At 39.0% G+C, this 22,893-nt stretch overlaps 1 protein-coding gene across 1 annotated transcript in view; it reads right to left on the bottom strand.

The window, feature by feature from the left end:
• Positions 1-22,893, bottom strand: part of LOC127470455 (connector enhancer of kinase suppressor of ras 2-like) — a 169,022-nt gene that overhangs the window by 73,738 nt on the left and 72,391 nt on the right. Inside the window, exons 3-5 of the mRNA XM_051785997.1 lie at positions 10,516-10,718; positions 9,150-9,237; positions 2,611-2,652 (exon numbers count right to left, since the gene is read on the bottom strand). Coding sequence (XP_051641957.1) covers positions 2,611-2,652; positions 9,150-9,237; positions 10,516-10,718 — 333 coding nt within the window. The remainder of the gene's footprint in view (positions 1-2,610; positions 2,653-9,149; positions 9,238-10,515; positions 10,719-22,893) is intronic.

Consider the following 22,893-nt stretch of genomic DNA (forward strand, 5'->3'; position numbering starts at 1 on the left):
TTCAAGGGCATATGTACAGACTAGATGCAGAATAAATCCCAGAGAGAACACTTTCTATTTTCTGATGCAATGTTATAAAACTTCAGAGTTGTCTCATGCAAATACTTTTTCAGGAAAGAAACAACAAAGAACTTTTCAATCAAAGCAGCCTGGTCTGATGGAAAGTGTCCCTGCACAGGGCAGGGGGCTGGAATGAGATGATCTTTAAGGTCCCTTCCTGCCCAAACCATTTATGATCATATGATTCTATGAAATTAATTCTGGGAATCTTTGAGATCTCCTCACGATTCCAAAAGTCAACAAAAATCTATGTAGGAAAATATTTTAAAAAATTGTATTAGACTAATTAAAAATACCAGTTTGCTGGTAAAGTAGTTCAATAGGGGCCTGAAACCAGCTGTAAATAATGCAAATAATGCTGAGACTGTATAAATGGGAGTAACAGAGCAGAATTCATGAATAAACCCCAGGCTCAGGAAGCACTGCTTGGTGTGGCACTGGCAACACCAGAGGATACATTAGCATACGCTGAAATATTTTTGGCATAAAAATACCAGAAGGGACCAAAGTCTTGTGTACTAGTTCCAAACCCATGGAGATGCCAGGTGAACTTAGGAACATCTCAAACAAAAATGGTTCCTTCAGAAAGTTCAGTTGCAGAGGAACTTCCCACACGTTTTACAGGCCATCCAACACCTAAACCCATTTATTACATTTCTTTCCATGGGCCATGACAAGAACAGAAGCTTTAGGAAACCACTAAGTCTTGAACAAGTTATGTAAACTTCTACATCAGAACTCATCAGTTTTGAGTGCTGCTCAAAACTAATGCTGGGGTGGTGCAATGGATTAAGTGAATAATCTGTATTTGCTGCTGAGAGAAAGAACAACTGGCAGGTTGTAGTTTTTAATTATCCCAGGTATATTATAGTAGCCTAAAGAACTGATGCAGTCCTGATAACCACATTTGGTTGCACAGGGATCCAAACAGGTATTCCAAAAAAAGGAAACCTGGCTCTGAGACATGCAGTTCAAGTGATCCCAAAGTGATCACTCCTGCATAATTCAGCTTTTCCCATAATGCCTGGGTTGCAGAGCAGACACAGTCTAATCATGGGATTAGTGAGGGAATGCACCTGCAATCACATCTCCTGAGCACATCCTGCCAGGCAAATCTGCACCTCTGTGAATCTCTCCAATAACCAATGAAGAAAATCAGTTGTGGATCATAACCTTACAAATCTCTTTTGAATTCTAAGTGTATCTTTCTCAATATCTTTCAGAAATAAAACAAAATGCCATGTGGTGTTTAAAAGTCAGAGATTCTATCTCTTACAACTGTAAAATTTTACTTTAAAACATCACAATTATTTTCCTTGAGTATTTTTTATAACTCTGGGTTTGATTTTTAGGAATAAAGTGACCATAAAAAAGAAAAAAGAACAATTCACAAATCTTATTCTTGAATTCAGTATCCTTTAAGTAATTTTTTGCTTTTAAGATGGTGTGAGAAAAATAGTGATTCTTCTCATTTCACCAAGAGTTCAATGCTAAAGGGGTTGATTCTCAGAGCCTGGGTTCTCTGAGATGTTCAGGTTGTTTCAGGTGATTTTGCTCAGGTTAAAAGGAATTCTACTGCCTTGAGATCCAGGTTCCCCAAGGTTTATCACTCTTTCACTGCTGAGTCTATGGAATACTTAAAAATGGAAACTTTTCTCTTTTCTATCTCTGTAGGCTTCCATTCAGAACAGGCAGAAAAGTCAAAAGTAACATTCCTGTTAAAGGTTTATTTCTAGAAGTCCTACTCAGTTAGAATTGTGGACTAAAAGATCTATGTGTGTGTATGTATGTATATATATGCATTCCAAATTCCAGAAGATATCAGGTGCTTTTAAAAGTTCTTTGCAGACCCAGGTTTGCAATAGTAAGCTTTTTTTTTCCCCCTGAAAGTCACTGCATGCTTTCTGAATTTAGCAGCACATCAATGTTTTATGAAAAATTTTAATCCCTGCTGGAAGCAGAGTATGTGTAAAAGACTAAAAAAAAAACAAGTCAGGCACTTGGGCAGAGCTTGTCAAAAGCTTATCTGAACTTGTAAATCCTTTGAGAGTTCCCTTTCACCACAGGCTTTAACTCTATCTCAGTGTCAGGACAGGTTTTCAGTGCTGGTATCAGGAATACATGAAGTATTTGAAGTTAAAGGCTAATATCTAATCAATAATCTTGAATAAGATTCTTCCATTCCCCTTTGTCACCAGATTTTTTGAGCGTTGAAGGCACGAAATGCTCAGTCTGACAAGCAGTGATTCACCAGGTCTGTGGCTCTGAGGGCTGGAATTCCACACCAGCAACCCCAGTAAGACTATAACACTGGTAAGAATACTGTGAAGCTTCCAAAGCAACCTAAGAACAATGATTATGTATACAATTAACTGTAGGGATAACAGACAGCAATACTGCAGGGAACTTTGGCTTTTAGCCACTGACACAATTTGTCAGAAATTAAGTCAAATAATAAGGAATTTCATTTTCCTAGACTAGCCTTTTTTCTTTTTTAATCATTAAAGCATGCAGGGTAAGATTAGAGAATACCAGAGCAGAATTACTTACCACATGAAGAATTTTATTTTCTGTTTCATACACTGTACAATCCTGTGGTAAAACAGAACAAAACCAATTAATGAACATCACATTAAATTTCCTGCTAAGAAATAAAAGAAGGCTTTATGCTGTTAACTATTTCTTAAATAACCCTGATGAACCTCTTAGTTAGCTTGAAATAATCATTTTCCTTTTTTAGCTATCATTTTAAGAATAATCAATCTTACCAGTCCATAACTGCAGCATCACCACACCCTTACCTTGGCTTTTGATACAGTGATATTACAGGGGCTAGAATGTTGATTTTCCTTCATCAAACAACCACACAAATTGTTAAAAGAGATCTGCTGCCTCTATTGCTTATTAATGTTTGAAAAGTCCCTCAGTACAGCCCTCTGGAAAACAGGGCACAGCCATGGCATGGTGGCAAGAGAGAGCCCAGATAAACTGAGGCAGCTCTGCCCCCACCTCCTCCTGCCAGTCAACATTTCAAATCTCAAGCTATACTTTAGTAAAATGGAAAATAAAAAGGGAAATATGGAAAATAACTCTTCCAGGCAGGGTGAGATGAGGATAGAGCCCCTCAGAATCTTGGTGCCCTCTGAGAGCAGCCCCAGCCCTGGCCAGGCTCCCTCTGCCCTACCCAGGGAGCACCAGCAGCTCCCATCTGTCAGCAAAGAGGGAATTTCTGTCACAAAATCCGAGGAGAAAACGTTCCCAAGGTATCCCAGAAAGGCTGACCCCCATCCCAGTGGTTGGTGGGAGTCCCAGACCCTGGGAGGGAGGGAAGGAGCAATGCTCTGAGGGCAGGAGCCTCATCCCACCGGGGTCGTGTTTGGCAGAGGGATCTTGTTTGTAATGCTGTGCTGGCACAGATTATTTACATTTAAGTGAATTAATGGCTAAAAGCACAAATTATGCTGGGGAATTGTTAAATGCTTCTCCAAGAGCTATGCCACGTTGAAAAAAGCTTTGTACAAAGCCAGATATGGATTTCGGGACGTGTTTTTAAGGATGAGGATATGACGAGTCAAGAAATCTGTCTCGTTTATTTGGTTTTATTTCCCTGAATAAGTTTTCAAGTAAAATTTAACTGTGGTATACCTGAAAGATCCCTTCAAGTAACTTAAGACTCCCTAGTTCTCAAGATTTCCTCTTTCCTGGATTTTAATATGTTGGCAATAACAGTTAATTGCTTCACCTTCCTATGACACAATTCCAACATCCTCACTCCGTGCACTCCAGGAGCAGGTCAGTGTATGGTCATTTGGGGCTGGAGACACTCTGCCAAAGAAATGGGAGCTGCCTGGCAGTTCTCTGCTCCCCTTGTTCAGCATCCCAAATCCTTATCCAGCTCCCAAACCTTCTCCCTTGGGTGCCACACTTTGAGGATGTCGTCCCTGATCCCATCTGAGGCCGCTGCAGAGCAGCTCCAGTCTATCCAAGCCCTCAGCCCTGGCACAGGGAACTGTCACACCCTCAGCTCTAAAGTCAATTTTTGTTTTGGTGCTTCTGTGGAGAAATTAATTTCTAAGTGAGTGCCACTTAAAAAAATTGCTATGGAACAAGAAAGTTAAAATCAGAAGATTGTGAGCACCAAGGAACACAGAAGAATTTATATTAGCATTTCATGGTCAAGTATCCCTTTGATGTTTCTTCTGTATTCATACTGTTATTTTCTAGAGCACAAAAAAGAATTCAATTACTCAGTTTGGTTGACAATGCCCAAGGCAGTTTTTCCTACAAGTTTTACACACTTCAAACAGCACATCCACCATCTCCTTTTAACCCTCCCTGCACCAAGAGAACAAAATGATCACAGCAGGGCTTCCAGCTTGACTTCAGAGCTAATGTTCCTTTCTAAATTATTCCTTTAATTTCTGCACTAAAAATACAATATGAGTTTCATTCTGAACAAACTTAATTACTTCAGGTCAAAAAATAGAAGACTTATGTATAGTCAAACTGAAATTTTACTGTTTTGTAGAGCAGAATTAATGTTAGCTGTACTTATGTTGCACATTCAAGATTACATTAGCATGAAAAATGTTAATGGCTTTGGGATTCCTTCCAAAATAGATGCATATTGACTTTTTTTCTTTTAAATACATCAGACTAGTTTAACTGAGAGGTTAAAAGCACTTGCAATAATATACTAAAACATTAAGATATGTAGGTCACAATATTCTTCTGATTTATTTCTCTCTGATACATAGCAATGCACTAGGGATCTCATTAAAAAATAATCTTCCAGGGCTACCATTTATAGAATGTTGATCTATTTTTCTTAGAAAATAAATAACATTTATGGTCGTATTCTTTCTACATCCTCCAGTGACAAGATGATACGAGAAAAATATTTCTTCTCAGAGCTTTAAAATAATCGTAAAAAAATCAGAAGCTGTGTTCTGTTTCCCCTCTGCAAAAGGAAAAAAATACAGGAATTACAAAACCAGTCACAGCAGCAGTACTGCAAAGAAGCCAAGTTCTGGTCTGTCCTGAACAGCCTACCTTTCAAAGGTACAGTACACCTTCATCACTCTGATCAAGTGAAACGGCTCTTTTTGAATATTCATGAAGAGAAAAGGTCAGGAGGACTCGTGCTCACCCACGCTGTGTTCGAAATTACAATTTCTAATTCCGAAAGAAAAAACTGCAAGTACTACAGAAATTTGCAGATGTCATAAAGAATGTTTTATGGCGAGTCCTGAGGACAGTTAACTACACATAAAAATATGTAAAATACTTAGTTCATTAACTTAGTACAATAAAGCAGCGTGAGTTAAGTCGACTACTAAAAAGAAACAGAGACCCTATAAAGCAGCAGCTTGGAAGGGAACTTAAAACTTTGTGGTGTTTGCCAGTTGACTGGCATTTCCCAAGATAACACTGCAGTGAAGTCCTACATCAGCCTTGGAGGGGTGGATATGACAGAGTGATATTTAAAGATATATTGCTTACACACATAAAATGAAACACTTCTGAAATTCTCCCATTAAAAAGAAAGAGGTTACTCCGAAATTAGGCAAAGATAACAATGGTAAATGCACCGAAGCAACTTATTTTACCTGAATTAATTAAAGTAGAGACTTGATCATAATCTATATTTAGAAAAGAGTGAACAGATGTTGGATAACAACATGTTCTTTAGCAAATGCAAGCAAAATAAGATCGAGGGGCTGAAAGCTGAAGTCTGCAAAGTTCAACCTGAAAATAGCACCCACATTTTTCATGGCAGTTGCTGAATCACAGGATAATTCGGGTGGAAGGGACCTCTGGAGGTTATCTGGTCCAAGTGCCTGCTCAGGGGAGGCTAATTTAAAAGTTGCACCACGTACAGGAAACTACTAAGAAACAACAAATTCTATCAGCTGCAGTGCAAACAAGATAGCTCTAAAAAAACCTTCATCCCAAACACACTGTATTTGACTAAAAACTGGGTAAAAATTCATGATATGATCTCTGAATTTATCTCAGTGAGGTTAATTAAATATTAATAAAGAACAGGCCAAATTTTGTTTGGCTTTTGTTGGAAAACAGTTAGGCAGAGTTGTGCTGACATCCTTTGGAAACACACTTTTTGTTGAGAGGATGGTTGTTCAGGCAGGTTAATGGTGTATCAAAAGCATCTATCTCAGGTTTAAACATCATTGACACGATCAGGAGAAAATGGTTAGAAACCCAACTTTCACTAGAACTGCTGAACTCTTTCTACTCAACAAAACATTAACCAATGGCTACATTTTATGAACAAAAGTGGAAACCTATTTTGTCCCAGTTATTCCAGTTGACTTTCCCTCAGGGAAGTCTTGGTGCTAAAGCAGGAGCAAATCCAAATTCAGGGAAGTTAGTCTGGTGGATTCCTTTCCAGAGCAAAAAGTGTACCTTTAAACTAGAGCTATATTTCAAAATTAATCAACTGAGAGCTGAAAAGTTTCAAGACTCTGTTCTAACATGCTTTTTTGCATACTAATATAAACACATTTTGATGGGACATTGCACCTCAAAATCAGGATGTCTCTGCAGTTTTCTGCATGGTGCTATTCTTCTATAGTAGTTTAGGGGAGCTGATCAAAAAGGTTGGGAAAACTGAGTAGAATAAATTACATTTCCAAGCATAAATGGAGTACTTAATGGAGCTATAAAACTCCCCTAAAATAAGAGAATAAAGATCAATTTTCTCATAACCAGTAGGAGAAGATGCTGTTTACAGATAAACAAGTGACTATTCATCATAACATTTACATGGTATGTAAATAATAATAATAATACATAAAAATAAAATTTTTGAATGATCTCATCTTCACACTCACACAGAGAAAGAATATGACCTAGAAAGCCAAAAAAAGCTACTGTCTGCTTAGATCTAAGGGTATGTCACTCACATCATTCAGTACATGAAGATTCATAAGCGATATCTATGTTAAACTAAGGTTCCAGAGTCATGTCCCCAGTTCAGAAGGAAGTTCACCTGGAGTGGCAGCTGTGAGTTATGCACACAAAGCCTGTTCATTTTACACAAAACAACTCTACATGTTGAAGACATTCCTCACTTAATGTGCCAAATGGGTAGCCTCGACTGCTGCTTTCACACTGGCTGAATCAGGTGTTTAAAATGCATATAATTCACAAAACAAGGATTATCTGAAAGGATCTGAGACCTAGGTTTGTATTAGTTATGCCTTTCAGTTCATATTTCAGCCTACAGTTGAGACTGCAATTCTGGCTTAGGTGACACATTTCTGCTTTCACACATTAAGATCAATTTTCTTCAGATTTAGTAACAGCAAAACTGTCTCTCTATGACTGAGTTGGTTTTATCAGCTCTGCCTGATGCTAAGTTTAATACACTGTAAAAAGGTCTTAATAGACATCCATCAAACAACCCAGATCTGACAAGAAGATAAGGCAAAGACAAAACCTGATTTGTAGCCAACCTGAAGTACTAACTAAGCATTTTTCATCTTGGAAGATCTTGGAGTTTGTGCTAAAAGATTGGTTTTAAGTTGTCAAAAGAAGGACAGCTTTGGAACTGGAGCTGAAGAACTGGAAAAAATAGAGAACCAAACTATTGCTGGCAGAGGAGAACAGAATTTCATCTGCCAAAAGCAGGGGCATGAACGACAGAAATGGAGACAGCAATCCAAAATTACACTTTTTTTCACCCAGACCACAGGGAAAAATCAAACTCACACAAACAAAGTGCAATATCAGCTGAAGGGTGGAATCACAATCCAAACTTTTTATGCTGTAGAGAAGGTCTTTTTGCTTAGTCTGTAAATCAAAAATAGCCTCGTGCTATAAACACCTTGTAAGAGAAAGCTTAATAAAGATACATAAATAATTAAATGCAGACATAGGAATTTTTAAACTAAGAAAAGACAAAAAGGATCATTGTCTTGCACTGCAAAAATGCATAAAGGACACAATTTCCAAAAGGAATAAAGCTGAATACTATAAATTAAGGATAGTTGTGCAAAGTACAATGGCATATTTATCAGCCTTAGTTCTTTTTCTCCAAGAACTGAAATAAATTTGAAGAGGAGGGGAAAAAAAGTTTTCAGAATGTTCCTACTCCAAAAAGCTTCTGAAATGAAATGAATTCTATGGTTGGTCTGCTGTGAGGTTACATGGAAAACTGTGCCAGCACAGGACAGAGGCAGAGTCCTCTGGGCAGGAGGCAGGGTCAGCTTAAGGTCCTCACAGAGCTGAGCTTTAGCTAAGCTTGATTCTTGTTTGCCCCCCTACAACTCTTTCATCTGTCTCTTTTACTTCATTCCAGGACAGCTCATTCCTGTTCTCTCCACGTATTCCAGTAACACTGTTCTGTCTCACTGATATTTGTATTCACTCACAGGGGGAGAAGCTCACTGTAAATATTTGTAAAACTAATTTACACTCAGTCTTTCTGTACCTGTGTGTCACCCCTTGTCTTACTGCAGGGGCAGACACTGTTAGAGGCTATTGTTAATTATATACCATATAGAACTACAGACCAGATAAATTAATTTCGTGTGCCTGTGGGCTGTGCCATATCACAATTAATTAATGCCAGTGATGATAATACTACTTATTTGTTCCTTATTTGGGTTGTTTAATGTTATGAATATTTAACGTTCATCACTAAACAACTTGCATGTAACTGGCTCTCCTTTCAGTGAAGAAGTCACAGTACAGGTTCAGGATATATTTGTATGTATTTAAAGACCTTGTCCCTGAAAGATTCTGGATCATTCATATTTTAATCTGCAATAACCTGTTAGCAGCAGTTAAGCCATTTCCCACTGTAGCTTTTTGTGTAACACTGCATGGTGGGAGATAACCTGACACTAAATTGTCTACTCAACAGCAAAGTGGATTAACTTCACACTGTCCTTCAATCTCTCCAGGTGTATGAGGATCACCAAAATTTTTCCTGTCACTCCCAGGAAATGGGAATATATGCTATAACAGCTTTTCTGGGGATGTAAAAGCTCAGCTGTTTTTGCTATTGCAGTTTTTCAGCAGAGTTGTGAAGAGGACTCAGAGCAGAAGACAACTCCTCCTACCTGTTGCACAATGGTTGTGAGTTCCAGGCACAGTTGGACAATGTTGTTTTTCAGCAGTGAATATTCTGTCACGCTGACAAATGGAGACCTGTGACAGGGGAAGGACAGGTTGGTACAGCATTAGGGAGCTTAACTCCTGATTACAGCATAAGCAGATATATTTCACACAGAGATCAGTTTTACACCACAGAAATATGGAACACCAAATTATAATCTCCAGCAGCAAGTTACACAACTTTTGTAATATATGCCTTTGAAATATGACAAACGTAGGCAGGATGCAAACTGGATTTTGGCCAGAACACCAGAAGTTTTCATTCTTATGGAGAGTAGAAATAGGATTTTTTAAATAACTCTAAGCAGCCCAGATTCCCTTTGTCCTGCTCATTAAAACATGGCTTTTGCAGCATGACATCACTCTTCAGCAGCAATCAGCACCTTCTTTCAGGGAACAAAGCAATGCTTCCTTAGTCACCAACAGCTTCCTGCACGCTCGGATTTTCTTCAGGCTTTCCAAACTCCAGCTGAATCTGACCCCATTTGAATTCACAAGAACTGACAAGGTCATAGCCTGAGAGAATATGACTGCTGGCATTAGGTTAGGAAGATGTCACCAGGATTATACAAATCCTGTAAAGGAGGGTGATTCACTCTCACTGTGATTTTTAAGGTGCCATTTATAAGTTCCAGAGCATTCAGATTCAAGATAAAGCTATTCACTGCTATAACTTCAAAGAAAAACAAACCTTAAATGTTCTGATGCTATTTTATGTTTTGCTTTCTGTCTTGCCACAGTCAGAGAGATACTTTTCATCAAATTCTCAATTCCCAAATTTAAAAAAAACAGTGCCTGATTGCTGAACATTAACCAACATAACTGTATCTAACACATCAAGCCTACTCTTGACAAAAACTCTAATAAGAAAATTTAATTTTCAGACTAAGCAAGTACTGTAATTTATTTTGAATATTCTTAATTGGCTTGCTTAGCTCCAGGTTTTTGTGTCTTTTCCATGGCTGAAAGATAGTTCAGACTCTACAAGCTTTTCTTCCTTGCCCTTCACTCTGAAATTTCCAGTGGCATTGCCACTTGCAGCAGTGAGATGTCACCTTGGAATGGCACAGAAGTATTCATTTCACACAAAATCCAGCTGAAAGAGCAAACATTAACACCTGCCTGAAAGACAAGGGGACTAAATTTTGCCTCCGATATTTGAGAAATCTGCAAAATAAAATTTAGAGCCGAAATTCCCGACCCACCATTTGAATATTAGAATAAAAGAGCACAAGAGACAAAGAAAGAACAAATGCAGAACTCCCCAAAGAATTATTCTCACGCGTAAGGGGTCGAGGAACAGTTAATTACCTGTCCAGCCAGGCGAGCAAGTTCTTGGCAGCACCAATCAGGTCAACTACAGAGGTAAGGAAATCATTTGGCAGCCGTCTGGAGGCTCTGCCGTCGTAGTGGCCGCTCCTCCTCCTACCCGTGATAAAGTTCTGGAGGTTTTTGGCTGAGGCATTCAGCTTGTGAGACAGAGTCCTCAGGTTTTCAGTCTCCAACCCATAATTCTGAGGGGAAAGAAGAAGATGAAGTGATGTCGTGTGCTGTCAGCTCTGCAAACGCAACCGTGAGGTCACACAGCCTGAGTGGCACTGCCTGAAGGGACAGGGTGGTTGTGGACACCTGGTTGGACACTGAACAACAGGGTGCTTTGTCCAGAACACACAGGGGGCACCCACAACCACCTGGGTCTGACTGAGCCCCTGAGGGAAAGGCAAACACCATCCCCATGTGCTGAGTGCCAAGGTCTGTCAGGGAGTCAGTGCCCTGTCCCCTCCTCGTGCCTGTCCATGGCAGTCCCACTGCTCCAGGTCTGTGTGAGCCTCCCTACCTGCCTGGAATCCCTTCCCCTGAGCAGAACTCCCCTTTCACCTGGGCTGGGAACATGGTGTGCTTTTGCAGGAACGTTCCTTCCTGACCCCTGCTATTGTTGGAGAGCAGCTGTCCCACATGGAATGTCACATGGGAAGAGTTGAACCAGGTCAGAGCAGAGACGTGGTGCTCCTGCTCTCAGTGGCTGCTCAGGGAGGAACCGAAGAAGAGAGCAGGCATGTAGGAACAGCTGTCCTGGTTCAGAGACTCCAGCCAGCAACAGTGCTTTGTATTTAACAGTTCTGACTGGATTTTCATCCATTGTTCTAATTCTGAAGGAGGGAGAAGGGTTGAATCTAATTAAAGGTTTCCAAACCTTTATCCACATTCCTTCATCCGTGTTTCAGTCCTTTAATCACCAAGCCAATTCCCTACTTAGACCAGGTAACAAGCACAAAGATTTCTCAGTTTAAAGACATTAAATAATTCAAATTCACACAGAAAATGTCAAACATGCTGAATTGGACCCAGATTTCTTGCAGTCCCAACAGGATGTAGCACATGAAAGAATTTAAGGAGCATTAAAACAAAACCAACTCTCAGAGTTTGAACTGATTGCCCACTATTAATTCCAACTATGCTTGTGTTACAGAGGATGACTGACTATGAATATCACATGTCAATTTTTTTGGCTAAACTGAGAATAAAGAACTGCAAAGAATATACTATCCTGAGGGATGCTAACATAGATATTTGTACTAGAAATAACAATTTGCAATTCCAAAAAGGAAAACAGTGGCCAATAACCAGTTTGTGAAATGGGATTCTGTGGAAGTAAAGTAAAAACAAACACTTAGTGAAGTGCTTTGGACCACTTACAGCTGGCACTGAGCACGATGCCTTCTCTGCCAGACATTCTCCCTGTCAAAGTTCACTCAGAAATAAATCAAGCCCTTGCCTCCAGCTTGGAGGGCGACCTACAGGGAATGAAGCACTTTGTTATCTTAGTGAGCTCACTGTAAACTCAGACTTAAAAATGATTTTGAACATTAGAGACAGAATTAATGCTGTTGTTGTACACATATCATGCCTAAAGCATCATGATGAGTGTGGGTTGGAAGATCCAGATCAAGACTGAAGAGTGACACAAAATAAATCACTGCAAATGAGAAAAATTCATCTTTTTTTTCAGAACAAATTCTGGACAATTAGCCACAGTCATTCTATTTTGGAAAAGTTTAAGCTTCAAAGACAAGTTCTATTTGATATTAGTATGTCATCTGTTTAATACTGTGGGTAATCTAATTAAAGCACTGAAGGAATTCCCTCCCCTACTCTATTTTCCTCTCAGTTTCCACTCCTGCCAAGGTGATCACTAAGTGGATGTACTGGGATGGCTTTTCCAGCAGCAACCAGCTCAACAGGGCTTGGTTTTCCTTCAAAAAGAGTTTCATTTTGCACACTAAGGAACACGTTACAAGAATGATAAACTAGATCCTCCTGGTTCTCTTTCCAAGTCCAACATTACTTATTCCTGTGGAAACAAGCAGGAAACATTTTTCCCAATAATTCATTATTGTATAAAATCTCTGGAAACCTGTCACTTTGCTTTTAAGAAAAGCTAAGCAGGAAAGAAAACAGTTTGACCACTAAATGTATAAAAACCAGAGAGTATGTGAGATACCAGCAAGTGTAATCAACCAGAGCAATTTCTCAAGTCATTGGAAAACACAGAGAATTGAACAGGAAATGTGTTTGAGGAAATCCACCCAGTGAACAAATTCTTTGTTTTATCTTCAGGTTTATTAATTGCACACCACTGGCAACCTCAATGTCAATATAAAATACAGCAAAGCATAGATAAAATGTGTCCATAAAGATAATCAGGACATGAAAGGAAATTTTTCAGCACAGTAAAAGTGCTGATGCAAGTTGGTGGTTTAGCTGAGACTGAGCGAGGCACAATAAATGGAAAAAGATAAAGATATGACAAAAATGACAGTGAATCAATACCTTTGGAGAAGACTGAGGCATTGGATTGCTCTTGATTTCAGCTTGCCTCCAATCCAAGCTTTTAATTTTTGAATTAAACAATTATAACAAACTACCACATGGGAAAAAGGGGGTTAAAAATAGTCCTTGAAAGCATCCCCTCCAAGTACCTCATCCTGATGCTCTGAGGCCACCAAGCCTCACAAGCCCTATTCCATTGTCAGCAATCAAAGTGATGGTAGAGAGAGGAAATTGTTCCAAAGGAGAAAAGAGCAAGAGAGTGGATACAGCCCTAAGTTTGAAGTGCATGGATTATTATTCAGTGGACACCTTTGGAAACGAAGAGCTGTGGTTGACAATGAGTAGGTGAGGAGCCTTGTTGTGTGTACGTGGCACTGCCAGTCCCCAGATCTCCTCTAACTCCTGGAGGCATCTCATCTACGTGTTGCCAGCTGAGAGAGTCTCCAGCCTGCCAGACTAAATCACTGTCAGAGCAGACTTCAGTTTTCACAGCCACACACTCTGCCCTCCCTGTGTTAAATACGTGCTGTTATTGTGGGCCACGCCACCGAAACGATGCTCCCGAGCCTGGAAAATTCTGTCCCCTGGCAGGTGATTTCTGTCTTGCACAGTAAATCCTAGATAGAATTTCTGGGTTAAAAAGACAGAAAAATAAAAGATAAAACCTCTAAAAGGGACAAGAGGTTGCCATTAGCATAAGCAGGGTTATTTTTCATCCAAGAGCAGGAAAAAAAAAACAAGCAGGATTTGTTACATTCCCTGTTTTTTTTCCATGATGCTTCAAGGTTGTTGCTTCATTGTTTTTATCAAATGACTGAATTAATGGAAATGGATATACAGGTTTAGGGAATGAATTCTGACTGTTAAAGCAACTCCAGATGCTGTCTGTCTAGAACCACAGAGCCAAGTAGTTTGTCAAATTCTCATGATTTCTGGATCAGAAACTGCTTAGTGGGAATAGAAAGCCAACTACACTCCTTTTCAGTGAAAGGGGCCTGGACAGGGACATTGCAGAAGGGCAACTGCTGGAAGGAAGGGCTGAATAACAGCCCACCCTGAACACAGAAAGACATGACTGGTAAAGCTGTTAAATATTTACTTAAGCTTCTTCCCATAAAAGCACAGTTCAAACAATAAGCAATTCTGTACATCCACTAAGTCTAATATATGACAGCATTATTACCTGCACACACTCCAAAGAGCTCCACACAGATTATCTGATTTGCTCAGTGACAGATTGATTCCGTGTTTCAGGTTGGAGCTCAGCAATTCCTGACGCCCCGTTCAACGACAGGACTTGGAAAGGAGGATTTGGAGAGGCAGAAAGTGTGAGATCAGAGGCAGACAAGCTTATTACAGAGGAATATCATTAGCAAAATGCCAAGCTGAAGCTGTGCTTGCAGTGACACCTCTCAGTGAGATACACAGCTGATTTGGGTGGAGGGATAACTCTGCTTGCAGCCTGTAAACCACAGCTTTCAGTCCAGCAATTCCATTCCCTAATGCTCCCATTTCCAGGCTATCAGGGAGCATATCCCTGCCATGCCCTGGTTCCCCTCTCCTACTCAGGCTGAGCTGCTGTTTTGCTGTTCCTGGTGACTGGGGTTGTTGTAGGTGGTGAGGGAACAGACAGGACAGGTCCCCTCCAGGGCTTTCACACTTGATCAGCTTTTCTGAAGTACAGAAAACAGGTGGCTGTTGTCAGAAATGCTAGAATTCAGGAGACAGGGGAAAATGCCTTTTTTTTTTTTCTAAGCAACCTGAAGCAGGCTGTTATTTTTATTAGTGCAGAGTAGAAGATGTGGTGTAAGGGATAAGTTGTTGAATACTCCATAGAATTAAAAATGCATACTGCAAACTGAAAAATAGGAAATCTGCCTCCAGACAGATAGTTCTTCCTTTTTATGTCATAAAATCAAAAAGGAAGAAATAGCTAAATGCACAGTGGTCATGAACCCTCCCACCTTGTGTCTGTGTCACAATTCCAGCTAAACACTCTGCCTGTTTTGTACATACGTCCTGGTTTGAAATTCCATTTTTAAAAGACAGTGAGAAAATTAAGCCAATTTTTTTAATCCATCTAACAATATAAGATATGAGGTTTTTTACATTCAAAGAAATGGAATGAATAAAGTCTTCAGCAATAGCTTCAGGTGTTTTCATACCTTACTGCAGGTGTGCAGTAACATCACAAATTAGGATTTTATGCTAATAAAGCAATCCAGGAAAATTTTAGCTACCAAGACAAAAATAGGTCAAATTATTGTAGCAAACATCAAGATAAAAAATAACAAGTATAATGGGGGAAAAAAGTTAAGTGCTAATCAATGTTTTTGTAGACAGCAACACCCGAAGATCAAAAGTGGAGCAAGAAATCCCTGCAATATAAGAAGAGTTTGTTTCTTTTGTGGAAACCCCTCCCCACCGGCATCTTCTCTTACAGGTACTCAAATTGTTTTGCTGTAATGTGACATACAGAGATAAAAATAATGTATGCACATCGAAGTTTAATAGACACAGGATATAATTTTAGCTAAATAGTTTATGTTGCGTAAGTAATGACTTTAACTTATCTTAAAAACAGATTTCTTTTTAATTATAGTAATTTTTCTTTATGTTGTCATTCGTGTAAGTAGTCAGAGTAATATATGTATAAATACATGTATAAATATGTATAAACATGTGGATGCATATACAGTTTTTCAGTAGGTGATGCTTTGAGACTTAAAATTTTCACTCAACTGAAATAAAAGCGCAGAGCAGGAGATCTGAGCAAGGAGATTAAAGGAAACAACCCTGACTGAAATTCAGGCATCTTACATAAAATTCACCATGTTCAAGGCATTTCAAACACCACAACCTAAATCATGTGCCACACTCCCATTTGTATGTTTGATGCACAAGCTGGAATCCCCCCCATTTACGGGTCCAGTCCCAAACAGCTCTGGACCCTTTGTGTGCCCACCCAGCCTTTGCCCCCATGAGTCCCATCCTGCCCCAACACCCCAAAGTGCTTCTCCCCACCCTGAAAGCAGCACATCTGGCCCCCTGGTATGCTCCACTCCCCCTCAGGGCTCATTTCCCACTTGCTTTAAGTTGATTTACCTGTGAACTGCCCCAGAACTGTGTGCTGTGCCCTCTTCCCAAGGCCTGGCACCACCGTGCAACGAGCAGGGTCAGGAAATTAATTTAAAAGTTCCGTCTTCAGGCACATCTTCCCCTCTTCAGCCTGGTTTTCAACCCACTGGAAATCACCCATACTTGACTTAGAGTTGCTGTGGACCTGCACAGCTGAAGCAGCTCTGCAGGGATGCTCCAGCTCATCCCTGGTCCTTCCAGGCTCCCTCCTGGTCCCCAGAGCCCTGCACTCACAGGGACAGGTCCCACAGCACATCACCTCTCCCACCTGCCTCCCTGGGGCTCTCAGACCACTTGGAAAGAAATCCCCAAAGGAGGTCTGGGATTTTGGAATCCCCTTTGGGAAAACACAACGTGCCAGATGGGATCCCACCCCTCCCTTCTGTGTACACTGCTGTGGCTGCTGCTCCTTCTCTTTGCCATGGAAGTGACAGTGTTTGGGGTATCATGGAGCCATCCAGCACTTCATAAAACCAGGCAAACACAGCCTGTTTAATAATAAAATAATAAAAATAATAACAAAACCGAAAATCCCAAACAATCATGGACTATGATTTTAGCATAAAGAGTCCTGACACTTAACTAGAATGAAAACCATCAAAACACACTTTTAAAATAAAACTTCCTTCCTGGAGGTATGTTTTGAAAGGTTAAGGGCCTAACGGATAACACAGTGCAAACCTGATTCTAAAACACTTGTCTCTCTAAACATTTCTTTGACTTCATCAGAGATCCATTACAATTTTGTGGTGATGTTTATTGATGCAACTTTAAATTTAAGGTATCAAACCAGTATGAAGTTAAAGTATGTGAGGCAGTGCATTTCCTTAAGGTGTGGTAGTTTTTCCTCTCTAAAAACAATTTACAGGTTGGCTGTCCTTTACATGAATAGCAGTTTGAAGAAGTAGGTAAAATAAGTTTTTCATTAGTGATCCTATGAATCAGTGCACAAGTTCATGTCCTAAAGAAGTTCAGGTCTAGAGACCTGGAATCTAAAACTTGATATTTCCTGAAGGGTAAAAAAAATGGGACAATGATTATAATCAAATGCATGTTTTGACAACACTTGAAAAGTTAAACAAAACACATCAAAGAAGCAGTGTAAGTTGTATTAAAGAGACTCCGTGTCAGATGCAGTTCACGCACTTTATACACTAATATATTCAATAATTTATGTATTTTATGTCTATATAAAATCCTAGCACTGCTGTTTTGAAACTTATAAAAGTATTATGAAAATCTTTTTCATCTTAATGGCTCAGAACTGCAGTTGCCCTAAAATATGGCCCAAATGTGCTTCAGTTTTTTCTTTAAAAGCTCTTCTCCTTCTAAATCGGTAAATTAGCAACACCATACAATAAACCCAATCTTTCTCCCCATCTTTAATAACATTTGCCTATCATTTCAGTTAAATTGCAGTATTATAACGTGGTTTACGTGCACAGAAGGTGATGTTTCATAAAAATAAAAGTCTGGAAATCATTAATAACTATGGTAATTCTATGCAAATATGCAACATCATACTACAAATCAGAGTCTATTATCTGAAACACCTCAATGCTTTTTTATGTGTAGCTTTCCTCCCCCTTGTTCTCCCTTTCCATTATAATTATCCCACCTTGCAGGAGCCAATTGTGTCACAATTCTTTGTCTCCTGAGTCTATAATTTGGAACTTGTCACAGTGCTTCTAACACTTCACATACCTTCCCATTACCTTGTAAATAGATAAATTAAATAGATCTAGAATTAAGATTAAATATTTTAACCTACTAAAAAAATTAACATTTGCATTGTAGTTTTTACCTCCTGAAGGAGCTTTAGCCTTTGCATTGTAATCAATACATATAAATGTCATCAAGCATAATTAAGGTGCCCTGGAAAGTGTTTTATTTAAAAATGTGAGGTTTATTTCGGAAAAGAATTAGAACAGGATGGTCTTTCCTTTAGAAATCAGACTCAGGCTGTAAGAGCAACATCTGAAATATGGTTTGGTTTTTTGTTTGTTTGTTTGTGTTTTTTTGTTTCTTTTTTTAGAAAATGGTATTTAAATTTTTAAATTTATAGACATAGAAGCAGATTTGTTGTTCATGGGTCTCAGGAGAAGGATCACTGATTACACAAGACTTGCCCCACTCCAGGCCAGCCTAAAGCTACCCAGTGCACCAGTTTCTGTCAGGGAATGATTAGGATGATCAAGAATTAACCGGATTTCTTATCTCCTGCCTAAACATTTTATAAGTAGCTTTTACATTGCAGCTCTTGCTACAGATCTCCAAACAAACTGCATAAAGCCTTCTTGGTCTGCTTAATCCTAATGAAGCAACATGATTTAAATTGTGTAATAGCCAAACACTCTCCCTCATTGGGTGAGCTTGAATAAACTGGAACATCCCAGTGTTTTGTTTATGTAGGTCTATGGAGAGAGAGAACAGATTACTGGGGGACAAGGATCTAAACCTAAAAAGGTGTGAGGAGATTTAAAACCCTTACACAAAGCACAGACATTAACCAATCAAAACCACTGATTTCATGAAGATACTTGTGTGAAAAGTGTGCATTTTAAGAAAATGCATTTCAAGTTCTCCCTCACAGTGCAATCCAGCACATCCTGACACATCATCGATGGCATTTTGGGTTTAGACCTGTAAAAACATAGAGTCTGCTACTCACTTATGCACAACTGCTGACTGCCATAATGACATAAAATAGAAAGGCAGTGTAGTTTGATGCAAATAAAAATGCTGTGATCACTCTATCTGATCCCAGATGGCTTGGGCTGCTGCTCTGAGAGACTTTCAACATAACCAAGGTTCACTTTATGATAAATACAAATACATTTTTCAAGACTACGCTGCTCTGAGTAGCTGACCATGTCTAAGGAATACCTTAATTACTTTTTTTTTCCCATATATTTTTTGTTTTCTTCCTTTTTTCCCCACCCCTTCAAGAGATTTTATTAATTCTTTCAACATCTGAAACTTTCTTACATTTTTCACAGTTTTAGATTACTCATTCAGCAAGTCCTTGAATTTTATTCTCTTTGTAAAGAGCCTAAATACCTGAACATTAACCAGATATTTGTCTATGCAGTGCCCATGCTCAAAAGCTTTAAGAAAAGAAACTTTTAAGAGAAGAGATTCCCTCTGAAAGGAGAGCTCGTGTCTCATCTCAGCTGTAAAGTGGAGCAGCATCATTTCCACACCTGAACCACTAACAGTTATTTCTGTGGAGGCATTGAACCATCAGGTTCAGAAACAGGAGAGACTGACCCAAACCTGTGCTTGGAATAGTGCTTTAATTTATCTGAGAAAGCCCTTTTCCTGTTTTCCTGTGAACCTCAGCAGCATCCCTTGGATCTGTTCCTGAGTGCTCTCCCTCAGAGCTGTTCCTGAGTGCTCTCCCACTCTGCTTCTAATTCACATTTTCTGCTCAGCTCTGGCTTCACAAAGAGTTTAGATCTAAACTCCCAGGAAGTGAATTTGCATTTTAAAAAATGTCTCCATTTCAAAATGCATTCAATGCTTTCTCATGGGTTTTTTTTTGAGCAAAACCTTAATATTACAGCAGCATCAAATAACAAAACCTTCTCACAACCATAATAACCTTCTCAGAACCACAATAACTTTTTCATAACCATAATAACCTTCTCACAACCACGCTGGCAAAGTGGTGAATGCATTGCACCATCCACTCAACATTTGGCCTCTGCCAGCCTGACATCTGGGCATATTTAACAGCCTCAATGTCAACTCGCAGCAAAAACACCAGTAGGAAAATCAAGCTGTGGCAGCACTTCCTTTCTGACAGGCACAAAGGCAAGACCTGTGCCTTTATCCAAGAGGATAAAGGGAGTTGGGCTGTTTTGTGGCTTCTTTTCACATCCCAAGATGAGTTGTTTCCAATGATTTTATTTCAGCATTAAGGAAGGCCTGATCTGCATATGGCTGCAATTAAAGAACATGTGCAAGCCAGGCAGCCTGGTGGCTTGACCTCTTCCATATGTGTGGGAAAACAAACTCTGAGCAATGTGCTGACTGGGGATACCAGGATAAACAAACAAGAGCAAAGGATGACTAGGAGACATTGCCTCCAAAAACCCAGATTGGCTGTGATCTGCTGACTGTTCAAAGTCATTAGCAATTCCTGTCTGCATTAGTCATTACCAAGCCTGGTGATGTTGTCCCCCAGTGTGCTCCTGCTGATATGTCTCTCTTAGGAACACCTAAATTACACCCAAATTCTTCTTTAGAGTCCCTGCTGCCAATCCAGGGAACTCCACTGGCTTTATTTCAAGGATAAAATGTTTCTAAAATATACATCCTTCCAGTACTCTTTGATCTTTATGCATGTGCTGCACCTTTCTCCTCAGTATCTAAGGAAGCTGTACATGTGTAATGTGCTGTTAAACAATCACAAAATTTCATTGTTTGTTACTAAAACCTTGTAACCAGTTCAACTTTGCCTCCATAATAATCACAGTTTTGTGTAAGAACCAACCATCTAATCATAGGAAGTCTGATTTTCTCAATGTTTTTAAGTACCTCTCGAAATGAATTATGAGGCAGAAATGCAAGATTACAGAGGAGAAGAGATTCAGTACATAACACAAAATTAGAATTTTAAACAGTGCTGAATTATTCAAAGTTCAGAGAATAAGTGATAGGCTTGTCTTGGAAATATAATGTCAACACTGACCATTTCACCTGGGCGAGACATTTAACTCAGATTCCTACAGAAATGTTAGTTGCACATAAAAAAAAAAATCTGTCATTCAGGAGAAATGTTCCATGTATTCATAACAATTCAGAGAAGCATCTAGAAATCAAATTAGTAACAGGATTCTTCTGAATGGGCATTAATGAGTGTACGAAAAAGTTCATTTATCAATTTTTATCGTGAATTTGCTGCTCAAGCAACTCAGTCAACACCAGTGACATGAATATGCATGTGCATGCATATCTATTGGCATGCATATGAATTTATCTCTGACAATAACTGATCACAGATAATTACTCAGGAATTCAGGCACCTCACAGCCATTGATGAAGTAACACAGCAGCATGAAAAATATCTCACTGGGAATTTATGAAGGAAATTGCTCCTTGCAAATTAGAAAAGCAATTTTTTTGTGGTGAAGATGTCATAGCTTTTAGCTTACACTAACCCACTCCCTGTATGTCCTTGGCACAGAGAATCTCCACGGTATTGCATAGTAGCAACAAATAACATAATATAAAACACTCATTGCATATTATATGTTATTAGTGTTATTATTAGTGCAGATTTCAAATCAGGATCTTAAAGAAAAAGTGCTCTATTTCTTTCTGCAAGGGAAAGAAGATTTTGCAAATGAAACACACGAGCCATAAATACAATATAATCATTTCCAGCAGAAAACAAAATTTAAATCTTAGGAAAAAAAATTAGATGCTAATTTTAGTTGTTCATAATATTGTTTATAGCTAATTATTTGAAATACTGTATAAGTAACAGTGCAATTATTAAAAGCCTAAAAAATTACCAATGCACTTCATGTGGATCATTGGAGACAATTTCTTTGATGTTTAGGATTTTGAATCCATGAACAAACCAAAATAATTTCTGTGTATCACTGAGCTTTGGGGTTATTTTAAAGAAATTTAAATCCACTATCAGTGGAATTTAGATCTACTATTAGTGGAATATCTTTTTTTCATTGAAAGGGGAGAAGTTAATCTCTTCCTACAATAGTGTGTATTATTCTTCCTTTTTGTTCCAAAAATAGAATCTTCTATCCTCTTTAATCTAATGTACCTTCCCTTTCCTATTTAACATGATTACCTAGGACTGAATCAATATCCCATTAGCTGGATCCAGTCAATGGAGTGCCTCTCAGTGCCTGTATCCATCCAGTTCTCAGGGATTCAGTCCTGGCACAACCCAAGCAGGAGTGACTGGAATACCAGGAGCCATGCACAGATATTTATCCATTCAACACAACCTCAGCAAACCTCATCTGCTTTGGGAATGACTCCCATTTGGATGGTTGGCACACCCACATAAGTGTGGGAGTTCAAACAGCTTTGGTAAAGACTTTTAATAAAGCACACCAAGTCAAAATTATCAACCTCAGCTGGCTAATGGATATAAATTATATATTTAATGCAATGACATCCAATTAAGTGTTGTTATGCAGCAATAGACCCAAGCCCTACACAGGTTTCTGACAGAAAACACAAAGCCCTCTGAGCTGCAAGCCATGGCTTTGGAAAAGCAATGTTTTCCTTTCATACACCCTGGTTGAAGTCTGATTTCTGTGTTTGCAATAGAAGAATCAGAGTGGAAATGTTACCACTGAGCACTCCAGAAATCAGGACTTAAAATTACTCTGTTTAACTCCTGTACAAAAGGATGGTGGTTTAGTGGCATTTTTATGAAACCACAGCAAACTACAAGATCTGGATTTTTAGGCTTTACTGAACAGAGCACTGGCATTTTAAAATCTCAAAATGAGAACAGGCCAACAATTCCCAGCCCTGTTCACTGTGACAGTGATGTGAAGTCAGTAATAAGAATTGTTATATATAAGAATTAGCATATATATGAGTCACATATATATGACTCATATATCTGTAATAATCTAATAAGCAATAAAATGCAAGACAACAGAACACAGAACTGAAAAGTTGCCAGTACTGAAATGCAACTCTCACCACTGATAATTTTCCCCTTCATGATCA

The sequence above is a fragment of the Manacus candei genome, unplaced genomic scaffold (assembly GCF_025592945.1).
Source record: "Manacus candei isolate 608988 ecotype Guabito, Panama unplaced genomic scaffold, ASM2559294v1 h1tg000003l, whole genome shotgun sequence".
NCBI classification, from domain to species: domain Eukaryota; kingdom Metazoa; phylum Chordata; class Aves; order Passeriformes; family Pipridae; genus Manacus; species Manacus candei.